The sequence below is a fragment of the Arvicola amphibius genome, chromosome X (genome assembly GCF_903992535.2).
Source record: "Arvicola amphibius chromosome X, mArvAmp1.2, whole genome shotgun sequence".
In the NCBI taxonomy this organism is placed as follows: Eukaryota; Metazoa; Chordata; class Mammalia; order Rodentia; family Cricetidae; genus Arvicola; species Arvicola amphibius.
In genome coordinates, this window is record NC_052065.1 from 91,095,758 (window position 1) to 91,110,947 (window position 15,190).

The 15,190-nt window shown below is 39.0% G+C and overlaps 1 protein-coding gene across 4 annotated transcripts in view; it reads right to left on the bottom strand.

Moving 5' to 3' along the window:
* Positions 1-14,920, bottom strand: part of Rbm41 (RNA binding motif protein 41) — a 52,858-nt gene extending 37,938 nt beyond the window's left edge. For all 4 annotated transcript variants that reach the window (XR_006020707.1, XR_006020708.1, XM_038316172.1 and 1 more), the window contains exons 1-4: positions 14,877-14,920; positions 11,705-11,821; positions 10,674-10,866; positions 9,908-10,112 (exon numbers count right to left, since the gene is read on the bottom strand). Coding sequence is in view for 2 of the 4 variants with exons in the window: in XM_038316172.1 (XP_038172100.1) it covers positions 9,908-10,112; positions 10,674-10,866; positions 11,705-11,821; positions 14,877-14,884 (523 nt within the window). In the remaining 2 variants the exon portion in view is untranslated. The remainder of the gene's footprint in view (positions 1-9,907; positions 10,113-10,673; positions 10,867-11,704; positions 11,822-14,876) is intronic.
* Positions 14,921-15,190: the final 270 nt, after the last annotated feature.

Here is a 15,190-nt window from a genome sequence, read left to right on the forward strand (position 1 = left end):
TATGCTATATGCATAAAAGAAAATGTCACAATGAAACTCAGTATTTTGTACAATTAATATATGCTAATACAATGTTGTTACAAAAATTATAATTAACAATGGAAGAAGAAATTCTCAGATAAAGAATTCATTACCAGAAGATCTGCCCTACAAGAAAAAAATTAGATCAAAATAAATGAATAGTGCATAGTAACTAGATGTACACAGAGAAAAAGCACTCATAAATTGGACTATATAGGTAAACATAAAACATGGTATGTATCTTTTCCTATGTAACTATTTTCATCCCATGTGACATAAAACAGTAATTACAAAACTTGAAAATGTATACAGATGTGATCTGCATGATAGTGGTGCAAGAAAGAGAACAGAAACATACCCTATTTTAGATATAATTAAAATTAAGTTGCCATTAGAGAAGTCAGACTTTCACTAGTTGCAGATGATATGGTAGCATACATAAACAACCTCCAATATTCTACCAGGGAACTCCTACAGCTGATAAACACCTTCAACAAAGTGGCTGGATACAAGATTAACTCAAAAAAATCAGTAGCCCTCATATATACAAACAATAGATGGAGGAAGAAATCAAGGAAACACCCTTCACAATAGCCCTAAATACCTTAAAATATCTTGGTGCAACACTAACCAAGAATGTGAAAGACCTATATTATAAGAACTTCAAGTTTTTGAAGAAAGAAATTGGAGCAGATATCAGAAGATGAAAAGATCTCCCATGCTCATGGATCAGTAGGATTAACATAGTAGAAATGGCCATCTTACCAAAATCAATCTACAGATTCAACACAATCCCCATTAAAATCCCAACACAATTCTTTACAGACCTTGAAAGAGCAATACTCAACTTCATATGGGAAAAACAAAAAACCCAGGATAATTAAAACAATCCTGTACAATAATGGGCCTTCTGGAGGCCTCACCATGCCTGATGTCAAGCTCTACTACAGAGCTATCATAATAATAAAAAAAAAAAACAGCTTGGTATCGGTATAAAAACAGACACGTGGATCGATGGAATTGAATCGAAGACCCAGACATAAAGTCACATACCTATGAACACCTGATTTTTGACAAAGAAGCCAAAATTATACAGTGGAAAAAACACATCTTCAACAAACGGTGCTTGTCTAACTGGATGTTGGCATGGAGAAGAATGCAAATAGATCCATCTATCACCCTGCACAAAACACAAGTCCAAGTGGCTCAAAGACCTCAACATAAATCCAGATACACTCAACATGATAGAAGAGAAACTGGGAAATAGCTTTGAACACATTGGCACAGGAGACAACTTCCTGACCAGGATACCAATAGCACAGACACTAAGATCAACATTACAATTAGCAAATGGGACCTCATGAAACTGAAAATCTCCTGTAAGGCAAAAGACACCATTAACAGGACAAAATAGCAGCCTGCAGAATAGGAAATATATTCACCAAGCCAATATCTGACAGAGGAATCATTTCCAAAATATATAAAGAACATAAGAAACTAGACATCAAAAAACCAAATAATCCAATTAAAAATGGGGTACAGAGAATTCTCAACAGAGAAAAACTAAAATGGCTGGGCTGAGAAACAAATCTTTTAACATCCTTAGCCATCAGGGAAATATCAGGGAAATGTAAACCAAAATGACTCTGAGATTCTATCTTATACCTGTTAGAATGGCTAAGATTAAAAACACAAATGACAGCTCATGCTGGTGAGGATATGGAGCAAGGGGAACACTCCTCCATTGCTGGTACGAGTGCAAACTTATATAGCCACTATGGAAATTAGGTGGTTCTTCAGAAAGTTGGGACTCAATCTACCTTAAGACCCAACTTTGGCATATATCCAAAGGATGCTCAATCATACCACAAGGACTATGATCACAGTTATATGATCATAGTTATATCAACTATGACCATAGCAGCTTTATTCGTAATAGCCAGAACCTGGAAACAACCTAGATGTTCCTCAACTGAAGAATGAATAAAGAAAATGTGGTACATTTACATTATGAAATATTACTCAGCTATTAAAAACAGTGACATCAGGAAATTTGCAGGCAAATGAATAGAACTAGAAAAAAATCATCCTGAGTGATATAACACAGACCCAGAAAGTCAAACATGGTATGAACTCACTTCTAAGTATATATTAGCCATAAAGTAAAGGATAGTCATGCTATCATCCAGAGACCAAAGAAGCTAAGTAGCAAGAGGGGCCCAACGGGGGACGCTTGGATATCCCTGGGAAGGGGAAATAGAATAGATTTCAAGGGTGGCCTGGACGTGGGTGGTGATGGGAACAGGAGTGATTAGGTGGGGAGAATGAGGAATTGAATATTGGAAGAGATGACCGGAAAAGGGGGCATTTCGAGGTGAGGTAGAAATCTACTATAATGGAAACTCCCAGGAATCTACAAGGGTCACCCCAGCTAAGACTCCTAGCAATAGGGAATACATAGTCTGAACTGGCCATCTCCTGTGACCAGACAAAGACTTCGAGTGAAGGGACTGAGACACCAACCCAGCTACATAACCTTCAATATACAATTTGTCCTGTCTACAAGATGTGCTGGAGTATAGGTGGCACAGAAATTGTGGGAGTAGCCAACCAATGACTGGTCCAGCCTGAGACCCATGCCACGAGAAGGAGCCCACCCCTGACACTGCCTGGATCATCAAGACCCAGAGGATGGATGGCCTGAAGACCTAGGAAAGAACCAAACACGAATGGAGAAAAAAATGTCACTGTAACAATGCCTAACAATATTCTGCTGTACTCATAGATTGGTGCCTAGCCCAACTGTCATCAAAGAGGCTTCATCCAGCAACTGATGGAAACAGATGTCGAGACCCACAGCCAAACAATAGGTGGAGGTGGGGGAATCCTGCTGAAGAGAGCAGGGAAAGATTATAGGAGCCAGAGGGGTCAAGGATACCACAAGAAAATTCACAGAATCAACTAAACTGGGTTCCTAGGGGTTCCAGAGAATAAACTGACAATCAGGGAGCCTACATGGGACTGAGCTAGGCCCTCTACACATATGTTACAGTTGTGTAGCTTGGTCTTCCTGTGGGACTCCTAACTGTGGGAGCAGGAGCTGTCTCTGACTCTTTTACCAGCTTTTAGGACCCTATTCCTCATACTGGGTTACCTTGTCCAGCCTTAATACAAGGGGGGTACCTATCATTCAGAGACCAAAGAAGCTAAGCAGCAACTTGATATGCTGTATTTGGTTGATATCCATGGGAGACCTGCCCTTTTCTAAACAGAGACGTGGACGGTAGAAGAGAGGTGGGGGAGGAGGAGAGAGACTCGGGGAGAAGAGGGAAAGGAAATTGTAGTAGGGATGTAAAAAATACAAATAAAACCATTTTAAAAATTAAGTTTTCATTAATGTAATTTGTTTAATCTAAGATGTTAGCTGTAATCCTTAATTCCTAATGATATTCCTCTATTGTCATCAGAGAAGCACTGTTCAACAACTGATGGGAACAGATGCAGAGACCCACAGCCAAGCACTAGGCGAAGCCAGGGGAACCCCACTAAGAAGGGGAAGAAGGACAATAGGAACCAGAGGGCTTAAGGACACCACAAGAACAAGACCCACAGAATCAACTAAGCAAGGCTCATAGGGGCTCACAGACACTGAAATGAGAAACAGACCCTATATGGGTTCGAGCTAAGTCCACTGCATATACGCTGTGTATGTTTAGCTTAGTATTCTTGTGGGACAACTAACAGTGGGAATGAGGCTATCTCTGACTCCTTTGCCTGCTCTTGGGGGCCCTTTTCCTTCTACTGGGTTCTACTGGGTCACCTCAGTTAATTAATTCCATAAATGAATAAAATAATAGGTATAGATCTTATCTTATCAAAATAACCTAATACATTAAAATAAGCCTTGATATGAGAGGTTATGCCTAGTCTTATTGTAACTTGTTATTATGTGTTCAGTTGCTATCCCTGGGAGGCCTGCTGGTTTTCTTTTCGGGGAGGGGATGTGCAAGTGAGAGGGGCTGGGAGGAGTGGAGGTAGGGGAAACTGCTTTGGGGATGCAAAGTATGTAAAAAAAATTTTTTAAAAAGATAATTAGGAAGGGAATAAAGCATGCATGCATGCACGCATGCACACATACACACACACACACACACACACACACACACACACACACACCCCAATGGAGAGTGAATCAAAAGTCAATTAAAATGACATACTAGACAAATTTAATTTCATAAATGAATAAAATAATAGGTATAGATCCTATCTTATCAAAATAACCTAATACATTAAAATAAGCAAACCAAAACCTCAATCAAAAAGCCATGAGAAGCTATACCCATAAAGTCTCAATAATATGGTTGCCTAAATAAGACCTGCATGATACAATCACTAGCTGACACGCTCACATTTGCAACACTAAACAGACTGGACAAGTTTTGTATCTAAACATGCACACAAACATACACATATCAATTAATGCATGTTTGTATATAAATGTTGTGTAACACTAAATGGACTGAGCAGGTTTTGTATATAAGCAAACACACAAACACATACATACACAGTCATGAATTTGAGAGGGAATGGGATTTAGTTTTGATCCAGTCATTATCTGGCAGAATGATATATTTTTGCATATTTATAAATTTCGTGTGTCTTAGTGATATTATTTTTCTACTTTTTTCCATTTAAAATAGAAGTAGTGAGTGGGTATCTTTACTTTTTTTCTCTTGGTGACAAAATTTCAGTCTTTCACCGCTATTATACTATTAAGTGTTAACACATAAATATGAGCAAATAATTTCTGAAAAGAATGTGACGGTAAATAAGTGGGAAAGGGGACACTCCTTTGAGTAACTTGTGCTCAAACAGTCATAGGAAGAAAAGTCAATCTAACTCTAGAGCTCATGGTAAAAATATCAAGTCAAAATGGATTACAGGTCTAAGTATAAAATGTGTAACTATAAAACCACAAGAAGAAAATACCAGAGGAGGTCTTTTACTTCAACAGATATTAGGCAGAGTTCTTAATTCTTATACAGATACATCTGCACATACAACTAAGAAACTCAACAAGAGTTCAAAGCATTTTCTCTGAGGAGCAAGACCTATATAATGAAAGCTAGAAGATGCAGTTGAAACCAAAAATATAAAAAAAGAAACAAAGAGCAGGTAAGCACTCATGGCCGTCTAGAAGAGTTAATACTGTTAAGAAACCCTCACTAGCCAGAGCTCTACAGACTCAATTCAGTCACTACCAAAGGGTCAATGATTTGATTTTGTAGAAATAAAACATTCTACTCTAAAACACACATGAAATCTCAAGGGACCACCAAAATAATGAAGAAAATGTGAAAAAATACCATAAGTATTACATATTATTACTTCCTGATTTCAAAACTTACAACAAAAATTAAAAGATCATGCTACATTCCAGGTGTGGTGGTGCACATCTTTAATCCCAGCACTCTGGGGGTAGAGGCAGGCTGATCTCTGTGAATTCGAGGCCAGCTTGGTCTACAGAATGAGTTCTAGACAGCCAGGGCTACAAAAGAGAAATCAAGTCTCAACAAAACAAAACAACAGCACGCTACTGGCATAAAGTCAGATACATATACCGCCAAGAACCCAGAAACAAACTGTAATCCATATGGTAAATAATCTCTGAAGAGAGCAAAAAGATCATTCAGTGCAGGAAGAACAATCTTCAAAAAGAATGGTCCTGGGAAACTGAACAGCAACAAGTGACAGGATCCTTATCTTAAGCCATAGGCAAAAATTAACTCAAAACGGATCAAAGACCTAAACAGCAAAAAACTGATAATAGCTCAGAAGGAAACAGAGGAAATGCTTTGTAATAGTGGATTTGGCAATGACTTCTTAGATATACTAAAAGAAGCATAGACAAATGAAGAAAAATGAGAAAACACTGTGCATTAAAGGATAGCAAGAAGAATAAAAAGCAGACACAGAACAAGAGAAAATATTTACAAGTCATGTATCTGAGAAGTGATTAATACATAGATACCTGAATGGATATATCTTTATAGAAGACACATAGCCAAATAGTATAATGAAAAACTACACAGTAGCAATTATTAGGGAAATGCAAATAATAACTATAATGACATATATCATGCCCTTTAAAGTAGCAATTATCCAAAAAGAGAAAACCCAAAAAATAACATGTGTTCATGAGAATTTAGAGAAATTAGAACTTTTATGCATTGCTGGTAGGAATGCAAAATGACAGTCTATATAGAGAACAGTAGGGAGGTTCATCAAAAAATTAAACATAGAATTATCGTAAGATCCAGCAATTCCACTTCTGTGTATGTACTCCAAGAACTAAAAGCAGATATCAAACATTTGTACACCAATGTTCACACCAGCATTATTCACAATAACTACAACATGGAAACAATTGAAGTATCCACTGACGAATGAATTGATTAAACAAAGCGGTATGTATATACAATGGAATATTATGCAGTCTTAAAAAAAGGAATGCAATTCTGACACATGCTACTATATGAAACAGCAACAAAACATTTATGCTAAGTAAAATAACCCAATCGTGTAAAAGATAAATATTGCATGATTTTATTTACAAGTGGTACACAGAGTACTCAAATCCACAAAAACAAGAATGGAGGTAGCTAGAAAGCAGAAGGTAGGAGGTAGAGGAAGTAGCTTTTAATGTGTATAACTTAAAAAGTTCTAGAGATGGGTGGTGGTTATAGTTACAGAATATAAATATATTTTAACACCACAGAAGTAAATACTTAAAAATGGTTAAAATAATAAACTTTGTTATATAAATTTTAGCACAATTAAAAACATACTGCTAAGAGAATGAAACGACAAGCTCCAGACTGTGAAAAATATTTGTAAAGCATACGTCTGATGGAGGACTGTGTTAGCATATATAAAGAAATCTCAAAAGTCATTAGGAAAGAAAAGAAATCCAATGACGAAATGGCAAAGATGTGAACAGAAACTTCAGCAAATAGGATATAATGATGGCAAAGAAGCACACAGAGAGATGCTCAGCATCATTGGCCATTAAGAAAAGGCACATTAAAACAACAGGGAGGCATCACTTTACACCTATCAGAACAATCACAATAAATACTGACAACGCCAAATGCTGACAAAGATGTAGAGCAAGTCAACTTTCATACACCATTGGTGGGAATGCAAAATGGCACAGCCACTCTGGAAAATGGTTTGGCAGTTTCATATAAAGTTAAATGTGCACTTACCATATGACCCAGTAATCCCACTTCTAGATATTTACCTTAGAGAAATAAAAACTTATGTTCACACAAAAACCTGCACAAGAATGTTAATATCAATATCATTCATAAAGACCATAACCTGGAAAAACCCAAATCCACTTTAATATGTGAATGGATATGGAATATCCATACAATGAAATGGGACTCCACAAAAATGGATGAGTTATTGATATAAACAACAACTTAGATGGGTCTCAAAAGCATTATGCTGAGTGAAAGAAGCCAGTCTCACAAGATTACACACTGCATGATTCCATTAATATGACAATCTCTAAAAGACAAAGCAGAAGTAATGAAGATACGTGATTGCCAGGAACTTGGGGGAGCGATGGAGTGAGTCTAAAGGGGGAAGAGTATGAGGAGAGTTTGCCTGAGTGATGGAGCTGCTCCATCTCTTGATTGTGGCGGTGGATACATGGAATCTACATGATTTACAATCCACAGAATTGTACACCAAAAAAGGCCCCATGCAATTTTACTGTAATTTCATTTCAAAATGCTAGTTATGATATAATCATCACCATCATCAACAGTTTTACTGATTAATGATATTCAGAATTACTTGTGCATTGGGATCTAAAATTCAGCTAGGACAATGTAGGTCTGGTACAATAAAGCTAGAGAAGTAAAAAACAAAACTAAATGTAAAATCTTGACAACTTTACTAACTCCGCTTTAATATTTCATATCAGGACAATATGCTCTCTCTAGTTCATTTCCTATAAACATTTTCATATAGTGAATATGTAATTAAATAAGTGCTCAAATTAGAAGTCTGGAACCCTAGTTTACATTCCTAAATCTAACACTGAAAGAAAACTCTCGACTTGCCTTTTGTGCCTAATTTTATCTTCCTCTTCATTGAGGTCATGTACTTGTCTGCACTTGTCTTTTTGTGGTATGCTGTGAAGGTTTAAAGCAAGGAGTTTCAAAGATAGAAAACAGAACAGAGACACACACCCATTCCCCCACCCCAATAGTAGGACTGCTCTGATTTCCAAGTATTACCTCACTTAATCTTCCTAACAACTCCACATCACAGCTACTCATTTCACAGAGAAAGAGCTGAAGTATAGAAAGGTAATGTCATCATTTCACAGTAAGTGGGGGAGCCAGGTTTTTCCCAGACAGTCTGCTGCCAGAGCCTATGTTCACACTCAGTAAGCCATGATATCTCTCCACAGAAAGCTGTTCATTTGTTCCTTTCTCCCTTACCACTGCCCTGGCAACTGTATAGCTTATCTTTAACACCATTCAATCACTCACATGACCTTAACATATAGACACAGCTCGGATTTCTCTCCTAGGCTTCACTGCTTCATTTCTGCATCAATATCTGCATATACTAATCCCACCATCTTCACAAATTCAGTCTGTTTAAATGAAACACATCACCCTTCTTCAGACTTAATTTTATCTACTGTTAAGTCACACACCTCTGAAATATCTGCATTATCTCTACATATTCCTCTCCAAGTCATTCTCAGTATCAATTCTTCATGTCATATCACATACAAATCCACCTCTCCAGTTCCACTGTCATCATCCCAGTCCAGATGCTGATAACTCAGTGACTTTAATGCCATTCTTTCTTTCCTCTTTCTAATTCTTTCTCGACCACTACATTCATCATTTCCAAATACAGCTTTTATTATCTTACTATATTCAAATGCACTAACTGAACAAACTAACTCCACATGTCTCTGTATTATCAGGCAAATAAGAGTCAATAATTCTGAGCTAGCTTTTCAAGCTGATCTCTTAAAAAATGCCCCCAAGTAACAATGCTCACACCAATCACTGCAACTGAAATGCTACCCCGTCTCCTGTCTACTAAATAGGGTTAAGAGTATTTCAATCTTACCTCTTCTGAGGCCTTCTTCAGTCATACCAATACAACTCTGAACTTCTGTGGCACTGAGCCAATATATCTAGCATTACTGTTATAGGGTATACATGTGCATCTCCATGCCAATTAGTACAAGACTAGGAACCATTTCTTAAACCCTTTCTGTGAACCTTCTACCATGCCGAGTAAACTTAACTGCTACACGAATTCTTTCTGGCTAAGACACATTCTGTTTATGTATTTATTTTGCATTACTTTACAGTCTAGCCTAAAGACCCATCACAATCACACTTTATTTCCCTTTCATGTGTCTGACATTATTCCCTGCCATACCCTATTTTGCTGGCACACTGAACTTCTCACCGTTCCCCACCAGGTCCTTTCACAGTATGGCTCCTATCCATCCACTAGCTGTAATGTCCTTTTCCTTTTACAGTCAAAAGAATGCCTGTTGCTCTGTTAAGATAGTACAAATGTCAACTGCTGACTTCCCCCAACTAGAGATTCGGATGCTCCGTTGTTCTATGCCACCTTGGCATTTGATTCAATTCTTCATAACACTTTCAATGGTGTCATGCAAGTAACTATACATATACTTGTGTCGCTCACGGGACTATATATTTCTCAAGAGTAGTAACATCTTGTCTTTCACTAATTTCCCCATATCTAATGCCCTGATGTTAAATCTTTCTTTCAGCTAAAGAACACTTCAGAGCCAGTGAGGATCCCATACCTTGGTAATAAAGAGCCTTAAGGAAGGAGTGACGATCAGTTCCCTGAAATAAAGACTTTTCAATTTCCATTTCTCGCCTGGTCAGTTGTTTGCTCTTTGAAAACCTCTGTGGCAGGCAAAGGATGCGCTGGCGCTCTGAGATCCTTTCTTCAATATCTTGAAGCCGTTTCTGTATTGCTTCAGGGGTTGCCCTCAGCTTTGTCCTCTGAAACCAGGAAAATCAGATGCTTTGTATCATAAAGAACAAAAGTAAATCTGAGCCCTCACTTAAGAAAGAAGATGAGAAAGACCCAGAAATTGGAAGTGTTTATGTAAGTTTTAGTTAAAGGTTAGCCAACTACTTCTCTTTAGCCGTTGTTTCTACCTTAAAAACAAAAGATTCAGACTAACACATGGTTTCAGGAAAACTAAGAGCATAAAGGTTCTCAAACACAAAAAAGCGAGCACATGCTGGGGAGTTCAGCTGTGCCCACTTGCAAATGATCACCCCAGCGGACTGGTTGGTGGTTTCCACCACACCCCAGCATAGAGGCACAGAGTTGGGCATGAGATTTTTCTCTACAGAGAGGCTTGTTGCTATAAGAAAGCTCTCACTTGTGCTGGGTAAGACTTTCCAGGCACCGCTCATTGCAAGAGTGCCCACACTCCTGGAAGCAGCCCTTGTCCTAGCTTTAAGGCTCCTGTAGGGAAGGAATTTCATCAACACAGGCACACGCATACATAAATGAAAATAAGTGCATCCTTTTAAAAAAATAGATTTTTTTACCTTTTCACCTGAAACATGGCTTTTCCATATCAGTATTTCTGTTTCATTGAGCCCTAGTTCCCTGAGAGAAGCAGTTTCCTGGTCTTTTTCATGTAGTGTCTGGAACTGGGATAAAGTCATTGTCCCAGCTACTTCCTTCCCAAAGGGCTTGTACATGGTACCTGGGGCAAAGCTCTCTTTCTTAGAGACACATCTGCAAAACACAGAAGAAGAGAATAAGACCATCTTGTGGTTACAATTCACAGTAACCACATTACACATTATGATGAGGCCTCCTATTATTACAGGCCCAGTGAAGCTCATAGGCAAGTCTCTCTTACATTCTTTTGCCAGGGTGAAGCACCATGACAACAGAATGGAGTTCCATGAATAGTCCCCAAATACCTAAGACTAATAAATGACTAAATTAACGTTTACTGAGTTCCCCCTATGCACTGCGTGCTGTGTTCTGTACTGAGAGAAAACAGTAAAAAGAAAACAAAAATCAAGGGGCTAGAGAGATAGGAAAACAGTTAAGAGCTCTTATTGCTCTTGTAGAGGACCTGGGCCAGTTCCCAGCACCCACATGGCAGCTCACAACCACCTCCAACTCCAGTTCTAGAGGACTGAAAACCCTCTGGCCTCTGCAGGCAATGGCACACATGGTTCACATTAACTCCCCCAACATCCTCCACACACAAAGAAAATAAATCCTCTATTAAAAAAAATATATCAAAAGAACAGCCACCTATATAAAGAACAGCATAAGGGAGGCAACTAAATAGGAAGTGACCATATAGAATTATATATACCATGTTAGGGCAAATACAGGGCATTATACCAGGACACTGTAAAAGTACTTGGTCCTGGCTTAGGAAGATATAGGAAGCTTCCTACAAAAAGAGACAAAAGGAAAATCTGACCTGTATAAAGAGGTCTTCCTAAGAAAGAGGCTGTGTGAGAGTGGAGGGCTCCCACCAGGCTTTAAGACTAATGTATAACATGCAGGTGATGGTCTATTATAACTGCCCTGTTTACAAATTAATACTCACTCCTCAATGGAGACAGAGGTATCAAGTTGATGTTGAAGGAGGCTCTTCAGCTGCCTCTCACCTTCTGTTTCCAACTCCTCCAGGGCATGCTCTTCATTCTTCACACAGGTATTTATCCTGGAGCAGATGTGAAACACACACACACACACACACACACACACACACACACACACGGAAAGTAGAAGAGACATGTAATCCGAAATATATTCTCTTCATCTATATTACCTATCAGTGATCCCTTTGTTTAAAGATATTTTTTCACCATTCCACTGCCCTGAGTATTCATTACACAAACATTTACTAAATGGCTATGTACACAACATGCATTGTGCTAGCTGCTTATACTGGCTTGTTCTATGTCAAATATGCCAGAGTCATTTTGGAAGAGGGAGCCTCAATTGAGAGAATGCCCCCGCCAAACTGGCCTATAGGCAAAGCCTATGGTGTACGTTCTTGATTGATAATTGACATGTGAGGGCCACACGGTATTCCCTTGCAGAAGAAAGGGATAAATGGGAGCTAAAATGGAAGAGAAGATTTCAGAAAGGTATTCTTAAATTGGTGCTCAAAAGACGGGGTGTGACAAAGAAAAGGTGAAATGGGAAGTCAAATATGAAAAGACAAAAACACATACTGTGGCATAATGGAATTCAGGCTTTGAATAATACCCTTAACTACTGAATTAGGGATTCTGGGCCAGACCTGAGCATGCAGGTATTAGAAAGCAATTTATCATGCCAATAGATGTCAAAGAGTAAGCAGTGTTTTAGGCCATGTGGACTGGAAGGTAAACTAGAATAACTAGTTAGGAAACTATTGAGGTAAAAGGCAATGAAGTTCCAGACGAGGGCAGTAATAGCAGAAATATAAAGGAGGGATTACACGAGAGAAGTCTTCTGGGGGATGATGGTAAGAAAGTAGAACAAATCAATAAATAATAAATAACAACACTCAAATTCCAAACTCTTGGTACGGTACAAATTTCAAACCGTTGCTACAGTTTGACAGAGTGTTGGTAGCAATAAAGGAAAAGAGCTCCAGATGGAATAAACGCCTAGGACAGGGAAAATCAATGTCATTAATACCCATACTGAGTTGTCCAACTCTTATGACTCTGAAATGCGGCATGAAGTACACTTCCAAGACACGGAGTCTGAGGGAACAACAAAAATGGCTGGCTACAGGCAGGACAGTCTGAGTTGAACATAGAGACAGGTTTTTTTTTTCCCAGACAAGGTTTCTCTGTGTATCTCTGGCTGTCTTGGAACTAGCTCTTGTAGACCAGGCTGGCCTCGAACTCACAGAGATCCATGCCTGCCTCTGCTTCCCCGAGTGCTGGGATTAAAGGCCTGTGCCAACATCACCCGGTTCATAGAGAGCCACCTGTGTCCACAAGACCTGAAGGCATTAGAGAAGAACTTCTGAAGGAAGAGCAGAAAATACAAAGAGTGTCTTAATAACTTTCCAGCCCAGACACCCTTTGGAGAAAAGTGGATCGTGGCTGTGAGCCAATATCAAGCAACTGAAAACTCTAGCTCAAGCATCAAGAAATAACACAAACATTTAACATGTAATAACAGATTAGGAAAAACACAAATGTGTCAAATCCATGAGAAAAATAAATACTATGTTTCTTACAAAACATAAATATTATGTTTCTTATGAAATGGACATTTATTGTAAACGGTGTTTATAATAAAGCATAGGAAAATCCCTGTAATTATGATTCCTATAATGACCTGGACCTATATTTAAAAATTCTAGAATAACCTACTTTGGCACTAACGAAAAAAAAAAAAACCTCTTTAAGCCTTTCTATCTTTATTACTTAGAATCCCAAACAGTTATTGCTAAATTTAATTTTTAAAAATGAATAAGCACATCAACACTTATGAATCTATAGAAAAATACTGTTTTTAAAAAAGCTTGCTACAGAAAAAAAAGACAGTATGTTCCCATTTATATAAAGCTAAATAAAAGCAGATAAAACTTGGAATATTTTGTTCAGGGATTAAACTCATATGGGGTAAATATATCAAGAAACAAAACAAAAAAGGCAAGGGAGTGTCTGGCAGTGGTGGCGCACACCTTTAATCCCAGCACTCAGGAGGCAGAGGCAGGCATGGATCTCTCTGAGTTCGAGGCCAGCCTGGTCTACAGGAGCTAGTTCCAGGACAGGCTCCAAAGCTACTGAGAAACCCTGTCTCAAAAAACAAAACAAGGCAAGGGAGTGATTGGTACAAAATCCTAGCTAGAAGGGGGAAACAATCAGGGGAGAAGCAGGGAGCCTGTCTTAAGGTATATATGGGGATGATGTCCTACAGCTTACACCTGTACAGGATACAGCCCTTTATGATTATTCTTTAAGATCTACGTTAGATCCATTATTTTTCAAGTAGGAGGTATGTAATCAAAAAATAGTTAAAATGTGATTTTAACTTAGGAAGGGAAATCAATAACTTAAAGAAAATTTCAGGAAACTAAGAAAGCAGAAAGTATTCCTAAAGGGGTTAGTTGTGCCACACCGTCCCAGAGTGAAGACTCGCCTGCAGAGTGAATCTTCTAAAACTACAGTGGACTCTGAAGGATTCCTGTCCTGTCAGTAACTGTGAAGCTCTGGGTCTCAAGGAAGACCCTTTCAGGTTCAAAGGGCCATTTCCTGCAGAACCGGCAGGGGAAACTGCCCTGCAGCAATACCTTCCTTCTCCCAAAAAAACATCGAGCCGGTTTTGTGCTGAATTTGGAGAAACAAACTATCACTCTCTAACTTTACGATCCGAAAACAAAGGTCCTGTGTGGCCGGCCCACTATGTCTTTAAAATCCAGACAATGTAAACGCCCACCCTGAGACCCTCCGGAGGGTGAGACCTAGGAAGGACGGGCCAGGAAGGAGCTGACTGCACGTCTCCAGAACTAGGAATGTGCTAGCCAGGGAAGCTCCAGAGGCCTCTGCCCAGAGGGAAGCACTCCTACAAATCCGCCCGGCCTCGGCCTTTGCGGAGCTTCACCCCACAGACTAGTCCGGCCGGCCTTCCCTCCTCCCTTCTCCTTTGTCTTCTTGCTAGAAAGAACCCGTCCCTCGAGTACGTAACACATCCCAAACGAAAGGAAAAGGCCATTTTCAAAAAGTAAAAGATAAAAGTTGCTGCCGGCAACTCGGACATGCCCTTACCTCTTCATGTTTCCGGAGGCCCCTAACACTAACTTGGGCAAACAGGCCCCAGACCTCAACTCCCAGAAATCTATGCGGCAGACTCGAAGGTGATGGAGGTGGAGCGAGGGACTCTGGGAATTGTAGTAGCACAGAACTATGTGGCGATGGGAAGAGAAAGCAGATATTGGGTGCACCTGTATAGTGTAAATTAAGAATTTCTAGTAGAGGTTAAAGATAACACCCAAAATGTACACTTCATAAACCTGGGATTCACCTTTTGCTTCTTGACTCTTCGAGTATCAATAAATCCTAGAATTTCTCTAGTCACCTTC